Here is a 14,691-nt window from a genome sequence, read left to right on the forward strand (position 1 = left end):
TCCGGCTGCCCCGCCTTCTCTTTTGGGTGTGCGGCCAGTTTACTGCGTAATCAACCAGGCCGCCCAGCTGTAAATCGATACGTGCTTGAACATGTACTTGTGAGTGTATTTGTACCTTGTGTACTTGTACCTTACAGTGCTTACCAGGAGTACTCCGTGTTACTAAATGCACTACGGATTACTCCGTACTTAAGTGGTTGCTGGTACTTATGGTTAGTACAGTACGGAGTACTCCGTACGGAGTACATGCATAAAGGTACCGTGCTTGTTGTACCTGCTGACAACCAATGCCAGTAACTGCTGGAACCTTCTACCACCACCTCGAAGCGTCAACTGCCGCTCTTGCCATCACCATTCACCGAGGCAGAGCTTCCCTTCTTAGATGCAGTGATGTCATCAGCATCGCCACCAAACACGAAATCCATTGCTTCCACAGTGACTCAAGCTGCTTCTGGCAGGTTCCAACATGGTTCTAGAAATATGTCATGATCAATCCTTCCTTGCTTCGCGCACGCACGAGAAGTTTCCAACATCTCGCACGCTCAAGTATAAAACAGAACTCATCGTCCCTCGAACAATGTCTTCTCTTCCTCATCATCACTCTCTTCCTCATCATCACTCTCTTCCTCATCATCACATCACTCTCCAATAATACGCACACACGCGCGCACTACCCTAGCAACTCGCAAGCTTTCATTCATGCAAACCTGCAAATCAACCCTTCCACGGAGTCTTCCAACTCGTGCCCTGAAGCGAGCCACTCTCAAGCCTTCTGCTTCCACCGCCTGTTCGCCTCGCACAATGGCCTTCTTTCCGCGCAAATTGTACAACGCCGAAACCTCCTTCACCCCTCTCTTTCGTCTTCTTGATGACTTCGAGGACTACTCTCGTCAGTCTTGCGGACCTACGCATCATGGCCGACGCTCGGCACTCCCCACCTGGCAGCCCAAGTTTGACATTCGCGAGACGGGCGACAACTACGAGCTCCACGGAGAGCTGCCTGGAATGAGCAAGGAGAACGTCAATATTGAGTTCACCGACAATCAGACAATGCTTGTTCGTGGCAAGGTCGAGCGAACCTACACCGCTGGAACGCCACCAGATGCGGCTGGTCAAGTTGAAGACACAGCCATGAGCGGCGGCATAACGGAAGGGGAAGAGTCCAAGACTACGCACAACGCCACCGTCGAAGATGAGGACGAGACCGACAGCAGCAAGGACTCGGCTACGGAAGTCGATGAGAAGAAGGAGTCGAAGCCGGCGGACAAGGCCAAGTACTGGCTGTCCGAGCGCAGCATTGGCGAGTTCTCTCGAAGCTTCTACTTCCCGGCTCGTGTCGACCAGGACGCGGTCAGCGCTACGATTCAGGATGGCGTGCTCACCATCATCGCGCCCAAGGTCAAGCGTCACGAATCACGCCGCATCGCTATCAACTGAAAGGAGAATGTCGAACGCATTGTGAGCAGCTGAGTCTCGGCATCAAAGTACATACTTGCGACTCTTTCTGTTTCTTTCCTTCCTGTTTTTGTTTGCCGCGGCTTTGATGATGATGATTGTTGTGTTTTTTGGGACGACAGTGTCTTGAAATTGAAACAGCATTATGAACCTTCTGCACTTGGTCGTCATCGACAGTAATAAATACCAAATGAATTATGGCATTGATATGCTTGTTCACACATTGTGATCCCGTGAGTACGGTGAACGAAGAACAGTGATGACGATGTACACGCATGTATGTTGCATGCCACCACAGCTTCGCGACTGTGTGCATGTAGTAACACTAATAAAAAAAGGAACTGAAACATGGCTTTGTCAAGTTTGTTGCCTCCCAACAGGATGCGGTGAATTGAAGTGACACTCGGATTTGTAATGGAAGTACTTTGTACTTACTAGTGCCGGCTCCAACCACACGTGACTTGGCGTGTTTAGCGGAGTTATCTGTGTTTCCTCGGCGCGTCTCACTGCCCGCGACGTCTTATCACAACTGGCACATCGCTCAACAGCGTGCACAACCTCCCGACTGTGTCCAAAAGTTGTCCAATTTTTTGTGCACCGTGCCAATATGAGTGAGGAATACAATGAACCCCCTGCGGAGGACGATGGCTGCGGAGCCGGACCTGGCGCACCGACGCCCCTCTCGGCGCTGGAGGTACGAGTCCGTGAACGATTCGTCTTGTTGCCATCGCTGATGCCAGCTTTCATCAGGGTATTGCCGGCTTGACGAAGCGAGATATCCAGCTTGTCGTTGATGGAGGTTTCAACACGGTCGAATCAGTCGCCTATACGCCGCGGAGAATGCTGGAGCAGATCAAAGGAATTTCGGAGCAAAAGGCCACCAAGATCTTGGGCGAAGGTGCGGATTCGCGACTCTCTTCCGACCCATCTGCCTTGGAACTGTGTCTAACTAGCCCGTTCCCGTAGCCTCGAAGCTGGTACCCATGGGCTTTACAACGGCAACCGAGATGCACCAACGGAGGAGCGAGCTCATATCCATAACGACCGGATCCAAGAACCTCGATACGCTACTCGCCGGAGGAGTTGAGACTGGCTCCGTCACGGAGCTCTTTGGCGAGTTTAGAACCGGCAAGAGTCAGATTTGCCACACGCTGGCCGTGACCTGCCAGCTGCCTTTTGACATGGGGGGTGGCGAGGGGAAGTGTCTGTACATCGACACCGAAGGAACCTTCCGACCCGTCAGGCTCCTCGCCGTCGCCAACCGATTTGGTCTCTCGGGCGAAGAAGTTCTCGACAACGTCGCCTACGCTCGTGCGTACAACTCTGACCATCAACTTCAGCTGCTCAACCAAGCGGCCGCCATGATGTGCGAGACCCGCTTCTCCCTCCTCATTGTAGACAGCGCCACGGCCCTGTACCGTACCGACTTTTGCGGCCGTGGAGAGCTGTCAAACAGGCAGACCCATTTGGCCAAGTTTATGAGGACCCTGCAGCGTCTGGCAGACGAGTTCGGCATCGCCGTCGTCATTTCGAACCAAGTCGTTGCCCAGGTCGACGGCGGGCCAAGCGCCATGTTCAACCCGGATCCGAAGAAGCCGATCGGTGGCAATATCATCGCCCACGCCAGCACCACTCGAATCAGCCTGAAGAAGGGTCGTGGGGAGACGCGGATTGCCAAGATTTACGACAGCCCGTGTCTGCCGGAAAGTGATACCTTGTTTGCCATCAACGAGGACGGCATCGGCGACCCTGCACCGAAGGACATGGAGAAGGACTAGCCTATCCGGTCCATCACGGATTGATGCGATGATGAGTAGTGGCTGTGGTAACGATGGAACGAACAGAACCCCCCCCCCCCCCCGAGCATGATTTAGCATGGATGATGGCGTTACGCGTGCGCCTGCAGTTTTCACTTTTACAATATGCTGTACCCGTAGGTAGTAGTCGGACTTAATCTCCCGTCTTTGTTTGCTGTGTTCCACCGGCTATTGGCCATACTGCGTCCCAATACCCCAGGGCATGACAGTAAGGTGGAGGAAATTCCCGGGTCGTGAACATACGCTACAATGTTGGTGATGGCTGGCTGGCACTGCAAATACCTACTGAATGGAGTAGCTGTATATGGAGATTCGCTGCCAGCACTCTGCTTACACCTAATTGTCAGCCTAGCTCAAGCGTTGTGGACGATGCGAGCTTGTTCCCACAATTGGCTAGCGCCGATCTCAGCGCGCCAACACGTTAATTTGTATTTTGTATTATCGGTAATTTTGGCCCAGTACCGGTCCGTACTGGGTACATTGTTACACCATCCAATCCAATCCAGCCTTTCGATTCCGAAATTCTGCGCTCAAGGCGAGAAGAAGCGGCGAGCCTCCGTGAGCAATCGGCGACAAAGCGAAAAGCGCCAACTGAAATTCCAGTCACGCCCTCACTCGCCACTCGGGCATCGGCTTCACTTTATGGAGGCGGAATGGACTCCAGCGACATCCAGTATCTCTTCAAAGAGATCCGCTTGAACCTCGAGCCTCCTTCACCCGCCTCCGTCGTCACCATTCGAGTTCCTTCCAAGGCTGCCGGCAGCAGCAGAGGTCAACGTAGTCTGGCGCTCGATGCCTCGGTCGAAGACGAAACGACCTTCAAGTCGAAGCACCTCGCCGGTGCCTCCTCCGTATACCATCGAAAATGGCACGACACGCCGCGCAGCTTCCTCTGGCGGGTCCTTGAGGACGGCACGCTGCTGAGCATCCGAGCCGTGGACATGTGCAAGAAGGACAAGGCTCCGGACGCGCCCCTTATCCTCAACTTCCACTTCCAGGTGCCCATCCAACCGGGGTGCGTCGCTTTTGCCGATCCGGAGGAGCACGATGCGCTCTGCATCTTCGTCCTCGACGAGGCCTCGCAACTCTACACATTTACCGTTCGACCGGATCTCTTCCGGCGGCGGACCGCTATCGACGCAGGTCTATCGGAGGTCGGCAAGGTCCAGACGCCGGCCGGTCTGGGCTTCAAGAGCGCTCACCGCATGGTGGCCGTGACTGCGAACACCCTGTTGGTCACCGTCAACGACGGCGGCATGATTCGCTTCGACAAAGCCAAAACCGACGATTGTGAGTGTCGCCTATGCCCTATCACATCTTTTCCCTCCCGGTTCCTCCGTTGACCGGTGTAGCCGTGGGCGCAATGTGGAACGAGTCCTTCTTCAACGTTCAAGGTTGGGCCCAGAACCTTCGGAGTCTCCTGCCCTTCCAAGGGAAGCATACGATCAAGTACGGCAAAGTCAACATGGAGTACAGCGCTGCCACGTCCATCCATGTCACCTCCTTTGGCCTCGAGAATTGCTTGTTCGCCATCACCGTCTGCCTCGATCATCGCATGCGCATCTGGAACGTCGATGATGGCCATATTCTCTACACGGGAGACATATTGGACGTCGAGAGACCCCCCCAGGAGTTGAGCAAGTGGTCCATCGATCCCTCGCAAGCAAACTTGGTTCAGGTGGTAGGCCGCCATCGTGGCCAAAGATTCTGCGCCACCTACTCGCCCATCGGCCCCGGAGAGTTCAAGTTCTGGAAGATTGTCGCCAAGGACGCTCACAATGTCGTCGTCGAGGATATGTTTCCCAAAAACACATTGCTGCCGCGTACACCCTCGTCGTCTGACATTTGGATATTGGCCGATTTTGTCATGGCTTCGCCGGTGGAGGGCACCGTGAACATCTGGACCCTGTGGAAGAACAACCTGACGTACCGGGTCCAGCGCCTGGAACTGGACAGGAAGAACATGGGTCAAACTTGGGAGGAAAACTGGGAGGGCGTCTTCCCCGATGCTGGCCTTGCTGCGGCCCAGACTTCGGGTCCCTGTGACCCGACTGACGTGACGGAAAAATGGCTTCAAGCGATCCTTCAGCCTGGTCGCTTCACCAAGGCAACGCTCAGCACGGCGCTGTGTATATACGAGAGGGGCCTAGGTGCGTCCAAGGACAGAAGCAAGGGTAGAGGCCTGGCCGAGTCCATATGCTCCGTCCTTGGCGTCACCGCCTCCCTGGAGCGAGGGCCCTCTGGCGAGATGGATTACGAGCAGTTCCGAGCCTCAAACGAAACGCAATGGCGGAGGTTCTACCGACTGCTTGCCGAGCTCGACAGGCAACGAGGAGAGGCCCTCGGGCTCGCCTTTGACCCCGAGTCCGACGTGATGTGCGTCGTTTGTGCCGACCTACTCTCTGCCGTCACCGAGTGCAGCAACCTGGAACTTCTGTACCACAACCTTCCCGCCCCCGAAGAGGAACAGGAACAGCAAGCAAGCTTGGTCAGCGCCGCGCTGTCCTTTGTCGACGGCTTTCCGGACAACTACCTGCAGCTATGCACCGCCGCTCTCCGTCAGGAGATATTCGAAGATTCGTTCAAGACAGACTTGGAACGCATTCAATACTTTTCCGACAAAGCGGCCTTTTGGCGGGGAATCACCGACGAAGACTGCGCTCAGGTTGTCGACGCGCTCGGCACCAACTTTTCCATGGTTTCCGACCGGCTGTACCGTCAAGTGCTGGATCTGATGGCTTCCCCGCCAGAAGCAAAACGACGACATCTCCGCCATCCCCTCACCGAGTTCGGAACCAAGCTTGTGATTAAGGGGGTACAGGATGCCATTGACCTGCAGTGGAAGGTGTGCTTCTCCCAGCTCATTCTCCTTGTTCACATGGAGTTCGAGTTCGACACGGAAGACGAGGCCCTCCACCGACGAGTCAACATCGGGCCAGTCTATCGAGAACTCATCGGCACGCTCAGAAGACTTGAGCTTCTCAAGTGGCTCTCACGGGCGGAGCTGTCGGTTCCCTTGTTCAAGTCGGAGAAAGGGGCGGCCCCGGTGTTGTCGAAGAAGACTGGCGAGGAGTCGCAGGTGGTGACGGCTTTGGAAGCCAACGTCGGGCACCTCCTTGGATTCGGCAGCACCAGTAACGAGCCGCTCTCCTTGAGCGTGACTGATATCATCGCGAACCTCTGCGCGCTAGATAGCGATATCGAAGTGTCGCCCACGCTTATCCAGTGCTCGCTCCTCAAGCGGGACAGAGCAGACCTCGCTCTCGAGTTGGCGCCCTTTTGCGACCAAAATCCCTTCTCCGTCTACGTTCAAGGACGGGTCTTTCTGTCCATTCAAGATTATGAATCGGCGGCCATTCTCTTCCGGAAAGCGGCCATCGGAATGGGTAGGTTTTACATGCGCGACTAGTGTCCCATGCGCTGACGAGCATACGCAGGCACGGAGAACGTCCAGGCCGACCGGCATAGCTGCGGGTTGCTCGACGATACAGAGTGGAACCTGCTCAACGGCGGTCAGGCCAAATATTACTCTCACATCGTAGCATTGTTCGAGGAACATCGAGCGTACTCGTACGTCTTGGACTTTGCCCGGCTGGCCGTTCAGTTCTCGTCAGGCACCAGTCGAAGCAAAGGCAACGAAAAGGCGACCAAGGCTGACATGCTGAGCCGTCTCTTCAACGCGGCGCTGGCGACGTCGCAGTTTGATCTGGCCCACACTACTCTGCTGTCCATCGATAGCGAGCCGTTGCGGCACTCTGGGCTGCGAAGACTTGTCGACAGGATGTGCGAGACGTATCACAACACTGAGCTTGTGTCGCTGCCGTTTCCCGGCATGCAGCAGGAAGTGGACGCTCTCCTGACGCAACGATGCCGAAGCTCGATGGACGCCGTCGATGGGCTCCCATATCACCAAGTGCTGTACTCGTGGCGGATAAAGCGCAACAACTACCGAGGCGCCGCCACAGTTCTCCTAGACCATATCCAGAAGCTGAAGCAGGCGGGCGAAGGCGACAGGAGTTCCGGAGAAGATGTGCTCGACACGCCGGTGACGAGGCAGTACCTGCTGCTCATCAACGCCCTCAGCTGCGTAGATGCCAAGCAAGCGTGGATATTCGACGAAGGGTTGCCGAGCGTCGATTCGAGCGCAGACGGTGCGAAACGAAAAGTGGTGTCGCTGGCGGACGTTCGGAAGCAGTACCAGGACGAGCTGGATCGGATTGTCGCCATCCAAAATAACCAGTTTGGGTTCGAGGCCGACGACATGATGGAGATTGCCTAGGGAGCAGCGACGTATTCGTAGCGAATCATCCTCTCCCCCACCACCGCCGGCAGGAGCATGGATGGGAAATTGGGGGGTGCGTTCGATACCTCAGGGAGTATTGGTGCCGGGACACGTAACGGAAATTGGCCACGATGGGTGTTTTTGTCTTGCGTGTTTTGAGATGTCTACGCTACTGCTATCAAAACGATACAACAACTACTTGCCTTTGCCGAAATCCGAAACGCCGAACCTTATGCTAGATAAAGTGGACATCAAATGACTATGAACAAGAAAAGGATGGTGGCGGAGACGACCTTAGCCCTGAGCGGCGGCGGCGGCGAATTTGCTCTCGTTGGCGGCCGGTATGGATTGAATCCCAGACTCGGGAGCTTGTATCGCGTCCGCTGTTTGGCGGAAGAGAATGATTTCTGATTGCTTGAAATAGCGGCGAGCATCTGGAGGCGTCAACGCGTGCCCATGGTCGGGCCGAAAGGGGTAGGGGGGTGAGAAACGGAAGGGGTTCGGGTCATACCTTCATCGATGAGCACCAGGCTGAGATAGTATCTTGTGGAAAACTTCTTGTTGACGTCGCGGAAGGTGGGCGTCAGGTCGAAGCCGCCGAGGAAGAGTCGGATGGGGATCGTCTCGCCGCGCGAGGGCGAGCCGTCCATGATCTCGAAACGAACAAGGGTCTCGCTCTCGTTGTACTGGTTCGGGGCGGCACCGGTGGTCTCGCGCCGGATGATGGACAGCTCCATGTGCTTGATCTTGAGGCGGACGAGCAGAAAGTAGATGCGGCCGACGATGACGTCCTTGAGGTGGTACTTGCTCTTGCTGTACTCAAACTCGATGTGCAGGCAGTCTTCGATACCGACGTCCATCTTGATGCTGCTGTTCATCTCGGGAGGGATGCGGTAGCTGTAGACCCAGATGTCCTTTTCACGAATGACATCAGCCATTCGACGCGAGACGGTGACGCGGACAAAGTAGCGCAGCTTGACGTTGATGCCGTTGTAGGACTCGTACTGCTTCTCGACGTTCTTGAAGTTGAAGTCGAACGTCTGCGGGTGCTGCAGCTCCCCGGGAGCGGCGAGCTCCTGGTTGAGGGAGAGGAACTCGTAGTGGTTGCCGCGGTCGAAGAACATCTCGATGGTGCCGATGAACTGGACCTTGATGCCTGTGTGCTCGAGCCGCTTGCCATCCTTGGGACGGACGGTGATGGCACCCTTGACGGACTCGCCATCCATGTAGAGAGGCGCCTTTTCGCGGCGGTTCTTGTCGAGCTTGACGTCGACCATGGACCGGTCGTCGGCATCCTCGAGAACGATGTCGATGTCGACGGGGGTGGAGAAGAAGTACGACATGATGGAGAAGACTGTGTCACGGCAAGCTGAGCCGTCGACAGCCGGTATCGCGAGTGACGGGCGAGGACTGGGACGGGGAGAATAGAGGAGCGGGTTGAGGGTTGTGCTTGTTGACCTTTTGGCGCTGATGCTGGCGCTGACGTATCGCCACTACTTGGTATTAGCAGGCAGGTATAGGACTAGGCATGGGAAGTCACTGGAGCAGCTGGTGCCGCTCGTGCGAGGAAGCTGCCCATTCGCGGGTGCTTGCTCGTGGTGGGGTGCGGTAGTTACTTTGATGGACGGAGAAAGTACTTGTCCGTTGTAACTCCCTGCTCCATCTTGTACTCTCTAATACTTACTGCACAAGTAGTTGTATACAGTACTTACAGTACATGTACTTAAGTAAGTACAAGTATGTACGGAGTACTTGAATTACATGCATTACTGTACAGAGTCTCCGGTATTACTCCGTGCGTGCACCGAAACTCCGTAATACAACTACTTAAGTAAGTACTGTATGTACATGTAATATTACAGTACCAATATCCGAATCGAGACCGTCAGCACCTGTGCGCTTTCGAGTAGTTGGAGAAGTACTCGGTACTTGCAAACACGACGTCGAATCCGTTCAAACGTATGTAGGTGTACATGAATACTCCAACATGTACTTGAAGCATAATACAGCAAGGCAGCAGATCACAAACATCACGCAGGGACGCTGCTTGTCAAATAATAAAAAGAGAGGCAAACAGGTCAATTACAAGTGCTAGCAATGCGAGGATGAGATGCATACGGTAAGTACTTAATTACGGAGTACGTTCAAGAAATATACTTGAGTACGGAGTACGGAGAACTTACTCGCAAGTACGGATATACTTACTTTCTGTACATGACTGCATCACATGACTACTCACGCGGAATCTGCTGTACATCCGGACTACCCACCCTGGCGGACTCCACTCTCGAAAAAAATGAGGCAGATGCCGGCTCATCTTCGGCGGTAGCCGTTTGCCCTCACGTGCAGCCAGCCCTAGAACTTTTCCGCCCACACGATTTCTCCAACAATTCCTCGTGATCGCCGCCGACGCCCAAAGTCAACCTCACCTCGACATTCAACCAAAATACCGGCAGGATGAAGTACATTCATTCTCAGGAGCTCCTTGACATTCCCGAGAATGGTATGTACAATTTTTTGCCCTCCCCGTCGAATCGTCCGGCGCCTCGAAAATCTGCTCCTCCGATCGCAACCCCCCCCTCAAACCAGAACTCGATGCCGATATATTGCCAGCGATGAACGGAGGAGAGCGCAGATTATTTTCGAGAATGTCCAGTGGTTGAGCGAGAACGCTGACAGAACTTGCTCGTGTAGTCAAGTTGGCCATCAAGTCCCGAATCGTCACCGTCGAGGGTCCCCGAGGTACGACGAACAGAGTCGACAGCGATACGCAACGAGGGGCAGTCTCTAACAGAAGAAAACCGCAGGCAAGCTGGTCAAGAACCTGAGCCACGTCGCCGTCAACTTCGGCCACCCCAAGAAGAACACGGTCTCGATCGAGATTCACCACGGTTCCCGAAAGGATGTCGCCACCCTGCGAACGGTCCGCTCCATCATCCACAACATGATTGTCGGTGTCACAAAGGGCTTCAAGTACAAGATGCGATACGTCTACGCCCATTTCCCCATCAACGTCAACCTGGAAAAGAACAACGAGACGGGCCTGTGGGAGGTGGAGATCCGAAACTTCATCGGCGAGAAGATCGTCCGACGGGTAGTCATGGCCGAGGGCGTCGAGGCCGAGATCTCCAAGAACCAGAAGGATGAGCTCGTCCTGTTCGGCAACTCGCTGGAGAACGTGTCGCAAAGTGCCGCCGACATTCAGCAGATCTGCCGCGTCAGGAACAAGGATATCCGAAAGGTGCGGCTAGCTGCCCCACGATCCCCTTGGCCGACTCGTCGTCGGGGCCGTCACAAATGGGGGGGACCGAGAGCTTTTTTGCTGACTTGGCTTGTTCTAGTTTTTGGACGGTCTGTACGTTTCCGAGAAGGGCAACGTCGTCGAGGAGTAAACGCGGGGATAACGGATATGTTTTCTTTTGCGTTTCTGGGTCTCGGGAGTGGCGAAGGTTCAACCATTTGCATGTCACGTAGCGAAAGGCTACCAAACAGAAACTTGTTAAAAAGTAAAGCGAGAATCTGTGCCCTCCGACCGAACACTCGTACCGAATGCGACCTGAGTCATGCCTGCCCGAATCCAGGGCCCGAGGTTGGAATTCCATCTGCAGGCGGAGGGGGTGAGTGGATGGGGCTACTACGGAGCTGTGTGAAAGGCGGCCTTGGCCGATGTCGATGTAAAAGTTGTCATCATCATCATTATACGGGAGTGAGTTTTCACTCCGAGAGCTAAGCTAGCTAATTCTCCCGTCTGCGTGCAGCAATATCGCTCATATGATGGCCGCCATGTCATATCGGCTTCAGCGGAAATCCGCTACGGCTCATGTGTTGATCGAACTCTCGTGTAATCATTTCGTGTCCCATGCCACCGAGGGACGGCGGGGGGGGGGGGGGTTGGCTTGCGCTTTCTGTCTTCCTTTGTCTCTTCTTTCGTCCTTGCTCCCTCCCTCTCTCACACTCACCTTCTCTCTCTCTCTCTCTTTCTCCCTCGTTCCTCGGGACAGTTTTAAGGTGGCAAACAGGGTCGAGGGAAAACGTATCCCTCTCCCTACATGCACAGCCACCATACTCTTTGTGCCGTCTGTTTCTGCTGCGCATGCGATGGGAGGGATAGGTGGAAGCAGGATGCGGACCGGCCATGACGCAACCTTGTCAGACTCTGATTTCGGCGCGCGTGCTCAAGGCTCTGTGGTCATGAGTGCGGGGTGTGTTGGTGTGGGGTGAGGTGGAGGTGTTCACGACTTGCGACTCTATCGAGGAGCACTGCTAGGGCCGTCTCGAAGGGGCGCGCGAGTGTTGGGATCTGCCGGCCCGACTGTCGCCTGTGCGGCGGCTATAGTTTGTTCGGCGGTCAGAGCTGGAGCTCGCCGCTGTGATTGTCCGTCAGAATCAGGCTTGCACGGTTCGCTGGATCGTGGGCGAGGACTTACTGGGACTGGTAACGTCGGTGTAGGAGAGGTACGAGTCGCTGTAGCGCGAGGACATGTCCTTCCGAGCAGGCTTCTTCTTGTCCGACTTGAGATTCAGGAGGGCGAGGAGCGTGGCGGCGACGCCGGCGAGGCCAAGCCACCACTTGCCGTCGGATTTCTTCTCCCGGCGGTAGCCCGCGGACGAAGGACGGCTGCTACTGCCGACCCAGCCGCTGTGACGGTCCCTACGCGAGTAGGCCGAGGGCACGCGGCTTCCGTGGCGCGAGTACCGCTCCTCGGTCACCTCGACGCGCTCCCGCCTCTCCTCCTTCTTGTCGGCGCCGCCGAAGAGGGCGTTCCAGAGGCCTCGAGCGACGCAGCAGAAGCAGAGCAGGAGCAAAAGGCCGATGCCGGCGAGGGTGCCGATGACGATGCCGGCGATGGCACCTGGGCTGAGAGCTCGGCGATTGCTGCCGCCGTCGGCACCAACGGCGGTGCCGTCGCCGGTGCTCGTCGCCGTCGCCGTGCTGGGACCTCTCCCGATGACGGTGGTGGTGCCGGTGACGCGAAAGGGGGCCGAGTAGCGGGTGGCAATCTGGCCGTCGTGGGTGACTATGACGGCGCTGGGTTCGGCGTAGCCAGGTCGGATGGAGCACTGGCCCTTGAAGGCGCAGGTTTGCCATCCGGCGCAGCAGATGGAGCCGCAGGCCTCCTGCTCGGCACCCTGGGGCACGCAGTCGACGCCGGCCGTGGGCAGCGGCGCGGGGTTCCAGTTTGTCATGTAGGTGCTCGTAAAGGTCCTCGTCTCGGTCCAGGTGGTGGTGTAGGGACCGTAGCCGGCGCCGACGCAGGTGGCCACATTGTTCGCGAGCGTCGTGCAGACCTCGTTGGCGTTGCAGCAGAACTGACTGTCGGCGCCGCAGTAGGCGGAGCATCCGCGACGGACGAGCAGGGAGAAGCCGGCATCGTACCACTCGCTTCTTGGGTATGGCGATGCCGAGACGAGAGCGGCGAGGGCGAGGGTGAGGAAGGCGGGACGAGGTCGCCGCATGGCGCGCGGCCGAATCGTGACGGACGGGAGATGTTCTCCGTCGGCCCAGCTCCCCGTTGCCCGTTTGGTCGCCACTCTCGCGCCACGAGGTGGTCGTCGGCTTGGAATGCGGGAGGAGACGGGAGGCACAGGCGGATCAGCACCCCGGCCCGATCGACGATGGTTCGGATCCAGGTTGACCGCTTCGCCGAGCGATGGAGTGCAATGGTTTGAAGCAGGTAGTTAAGTCGTATGATGCTTCCATGCAGCGTCTCGCAGCGTCTGGCGGCGTCTGGCGGCGTCTTGCAGGGAGAGGTGACGGTTGGAGAGAGGCGGAAAAGAAAAAAAACGGGTTTGTGTTCAGATGCACGATGGTAGGAAGTCACGGGGCTGCATGAGGGTGAACCATTTTTACGCAAGCTACCTGTCGTTGCTGCAGCTGCAACGCTGCTGGCCGGGGCAGGATTCCCCCCCCAACCTCCTCCGATGACGGGACAACACTCGGCTACGAACACGAACCCCAGCCCCTCCATTTCAGCAAGACTTTTTCGGTCGGCATCGGCAACGTCTTGCACGGAACAGGTTCCGACGAAAGCATGCCTACATGCACTCTGCGGGTTGGCGCGAGAGCCATCTCTCGTCCTTTCATCGGCCTCCTTCTTCGTTCTCACTCGGCCGGTCCAGCATTTGGGCAACGGTGACGTGAAAGCAGATGGCGAAATCAGACGAGCTCGACTAAACGCATGTCAAGCTAGCTGCGTGTTGATGTTTTCCGGCCCTAGTGCTTTCCCGGGTGCCATGATGCCTATTCCAAGGTGCGCGAGTAAGGGACTCTACCGCCGTCATTCGAGAGGAAGACGGTAGCAGGGGACACTCGGCGATATTCATTGGTGAAGCGTAGGGTTCACGCTCATGTAAACAAAGCTTCCCGAGGCTAGCGAGGTGGGTTGGCCAGCGTCCGGTCGCCATCAAAGGGTCGATCGACTTCAATCGCATGATTGGCGCACATTTCCTGCTCATCGTTGCGCTTGTTATACATGACACCTACAGTGCATACACCTACTTACAAGCACAAGCACTGCTATTCCGTACGGTATTACTCGTCAGTGCAGATATTGATGGACGTCTGCAGGCTTAGAGGAGCCCTGAGGTGGCCAGCAACAGGGGTCCAGCGTAGTGGATCCTGGGGGTGGCCCGGCAACCCGAGCCAGCAAGCAGCGGTCCCCATTCTACCAAAGTGCAGTGCATCGGTACATGTACTTGGGTACTGGGTACGCAGGACACCCTGTACATGAAGACGTAGACGTACATGTAGTATGTACATGTGCATGTAAGTGCAGTACTGTACATGAACGCTTCTGTACACCTACAGTAGCGCGAACTAGTGAGCGTCCCAGTGGAAATCCCCATCTGAGTTCTGGACGCATCGTGCCTATTCGTCCCTACCAAGTTGTATCTACCGTAACTATTAACCTACCTAGTATAACTGTAGGTAGTATTACCCATCGTAGTACGGAGTACATGTGCTTTGAGTACTAAGAACCTAAGTACTAAGTATTACTAGGTATGGAGCGAGCACTTGTACACCCATACAATCCGATGCTGGTTGGAGGTCGTGGGTGCCCCGCCGGCATTGCCTCGGGTAAATGGCTCAATCGTAAGTACTTACTCTGTACTTACATACTGTAAGTAAGTATATAA

General features: G+C 56.0%; 6 protein-coding genes across 6 annotated transcripts; 4 read left to right on the forward strand and 2 right to left on the reverse strand.

Annotated features, from left to right (window-relative positions):
* Positions 1 to 801: 801 nt before the first annotated feature.
* DCS_07438 (uncharacterized protein) lies at positions 802 to 1,437 on the forward strand (the record flags this gene model as incomplete). Its single annotated transcript, XM_040804723.1, has 1 exon — positions 802 to 1,437. One exon carries the CDS (start codon positions 802 to 804, stop codon positions 1,435 to 1,437), a length of 636 nt encoding a protein of 211 aa, XP_040654827.1.
* Positions 1,438 to 2,062: 625 nt separating this feature from the next.
* Positions 2,063 to 3,233, forward strand: DCS_07439 (putative Rad51 -like protein; the record flags this gene model as incomplete). The annotated part of the gene is made up of 3 exons (XM_040804724.1): positions 2,063 to 2,149; positions 2,206 to 2,353; positions 2,422 to 3,233. 3 exons carry the CDS (start codon positions 2,063 to 2,065, stop codon positions 3,231 to 3,233), a joined length of 1,047 nt encoding a protein of 348 aa, XP_040654828.1.
* A 692-nt stretch (positions 3,234 to 3,925) lies between these two features.
* Positions 3,926 to 7,551, forward strand: DCS_07440 (DNA repair protein RAD51; the record flags this gene model as incomplete). Its single annotated transcript, XM_040804725.1, has 3 exons — positions 3,926 to 4,562; positions 4,625 to 6,658; positions 6,710 to 7,551. 3 exons carry the CDS (start codon positions 3,926 to 3,928, stop codon positions 7,549 to 7,551), a joined length of 3,513 nt encoding a protein of 1,170 aa, XP_040654829.1.
* A 297-nt stretch (positions 7,552 to 7,848) lies between these two features.
* DCS_07441 (putative PEP8-vacuolar protein sorting/targeting protein) lies at positions 7,849 to 8,897 on the reverse strand (the record flags this gene model as incomplete). The annotated part of the gene is made up of 2 exons (XM_040804726.1): positions 7,849 to 7,988; positions 8,066 to 8,897. 2 exons carry the CDS (start codon positions 8,895 to 8,897, stop codon positions 7,849 to 7,851), a joined length of 972 nt encoding a protein of 323 aa, XP_040654830.1.
* Positions 8,898 to 10,011: 1,114 nt separating this feature from the next.
* DCS_07442 (Ribosomal protein L6) lies at positions 10,012 to 10,946 on the forward strand (the record flags this gene model as incomplete). The annotated part of the gene is made up of 4 exons (XM_040804727.1): positions 10,012 to 10,057; positions 10,249 to 10,296; positions 10,362 to 10,795; positions 10,896 to 10,946. The coding sequence occupies 4 exons, from the start codon at positions 10,012 to 10,014 to the stop codon at positions 10,944 to 10,946; spliced, it is 579 nt and encodes a 192-aa protein (XP_040654831.1).
* A 994-nt stretch (positions 10,947 to 11,940) lies between these two features.
* Positions 11,941 to 13,011, reverse strand: DCS_07443 (uncharacterized protein; the record flags this gene model as incomplete). The annotated part of the gene is made up of 1 exon (XM_040804728.1): positions 11,941 to 13,011. The coding sequence occupies one exon, from the start codon at positions 13,009 to 13,011 to the stop codon at positions 11,941 to 11,943; it is 1,071 nt and encodes a 356-aa protein (XP_040654832.1).
* Between the last annotated feature and the right edge of the window lie 1,680 nt (positions 13,012 to 14,691).

Source organism: Drechmeria coniospora, chromosome 03, assembly GCF_001625195.1.
Source record: "Drechmeria coniospora strain ARSEF 6962 chromosome 03, whole genome shotgun sequence".
NCBI lineage: Eukaryota > Fungi > Ascomycota > Sordariomycetes > Hypocreales > Ophiocordycipitaceae > Drechmeria > Drechmeria coniospora.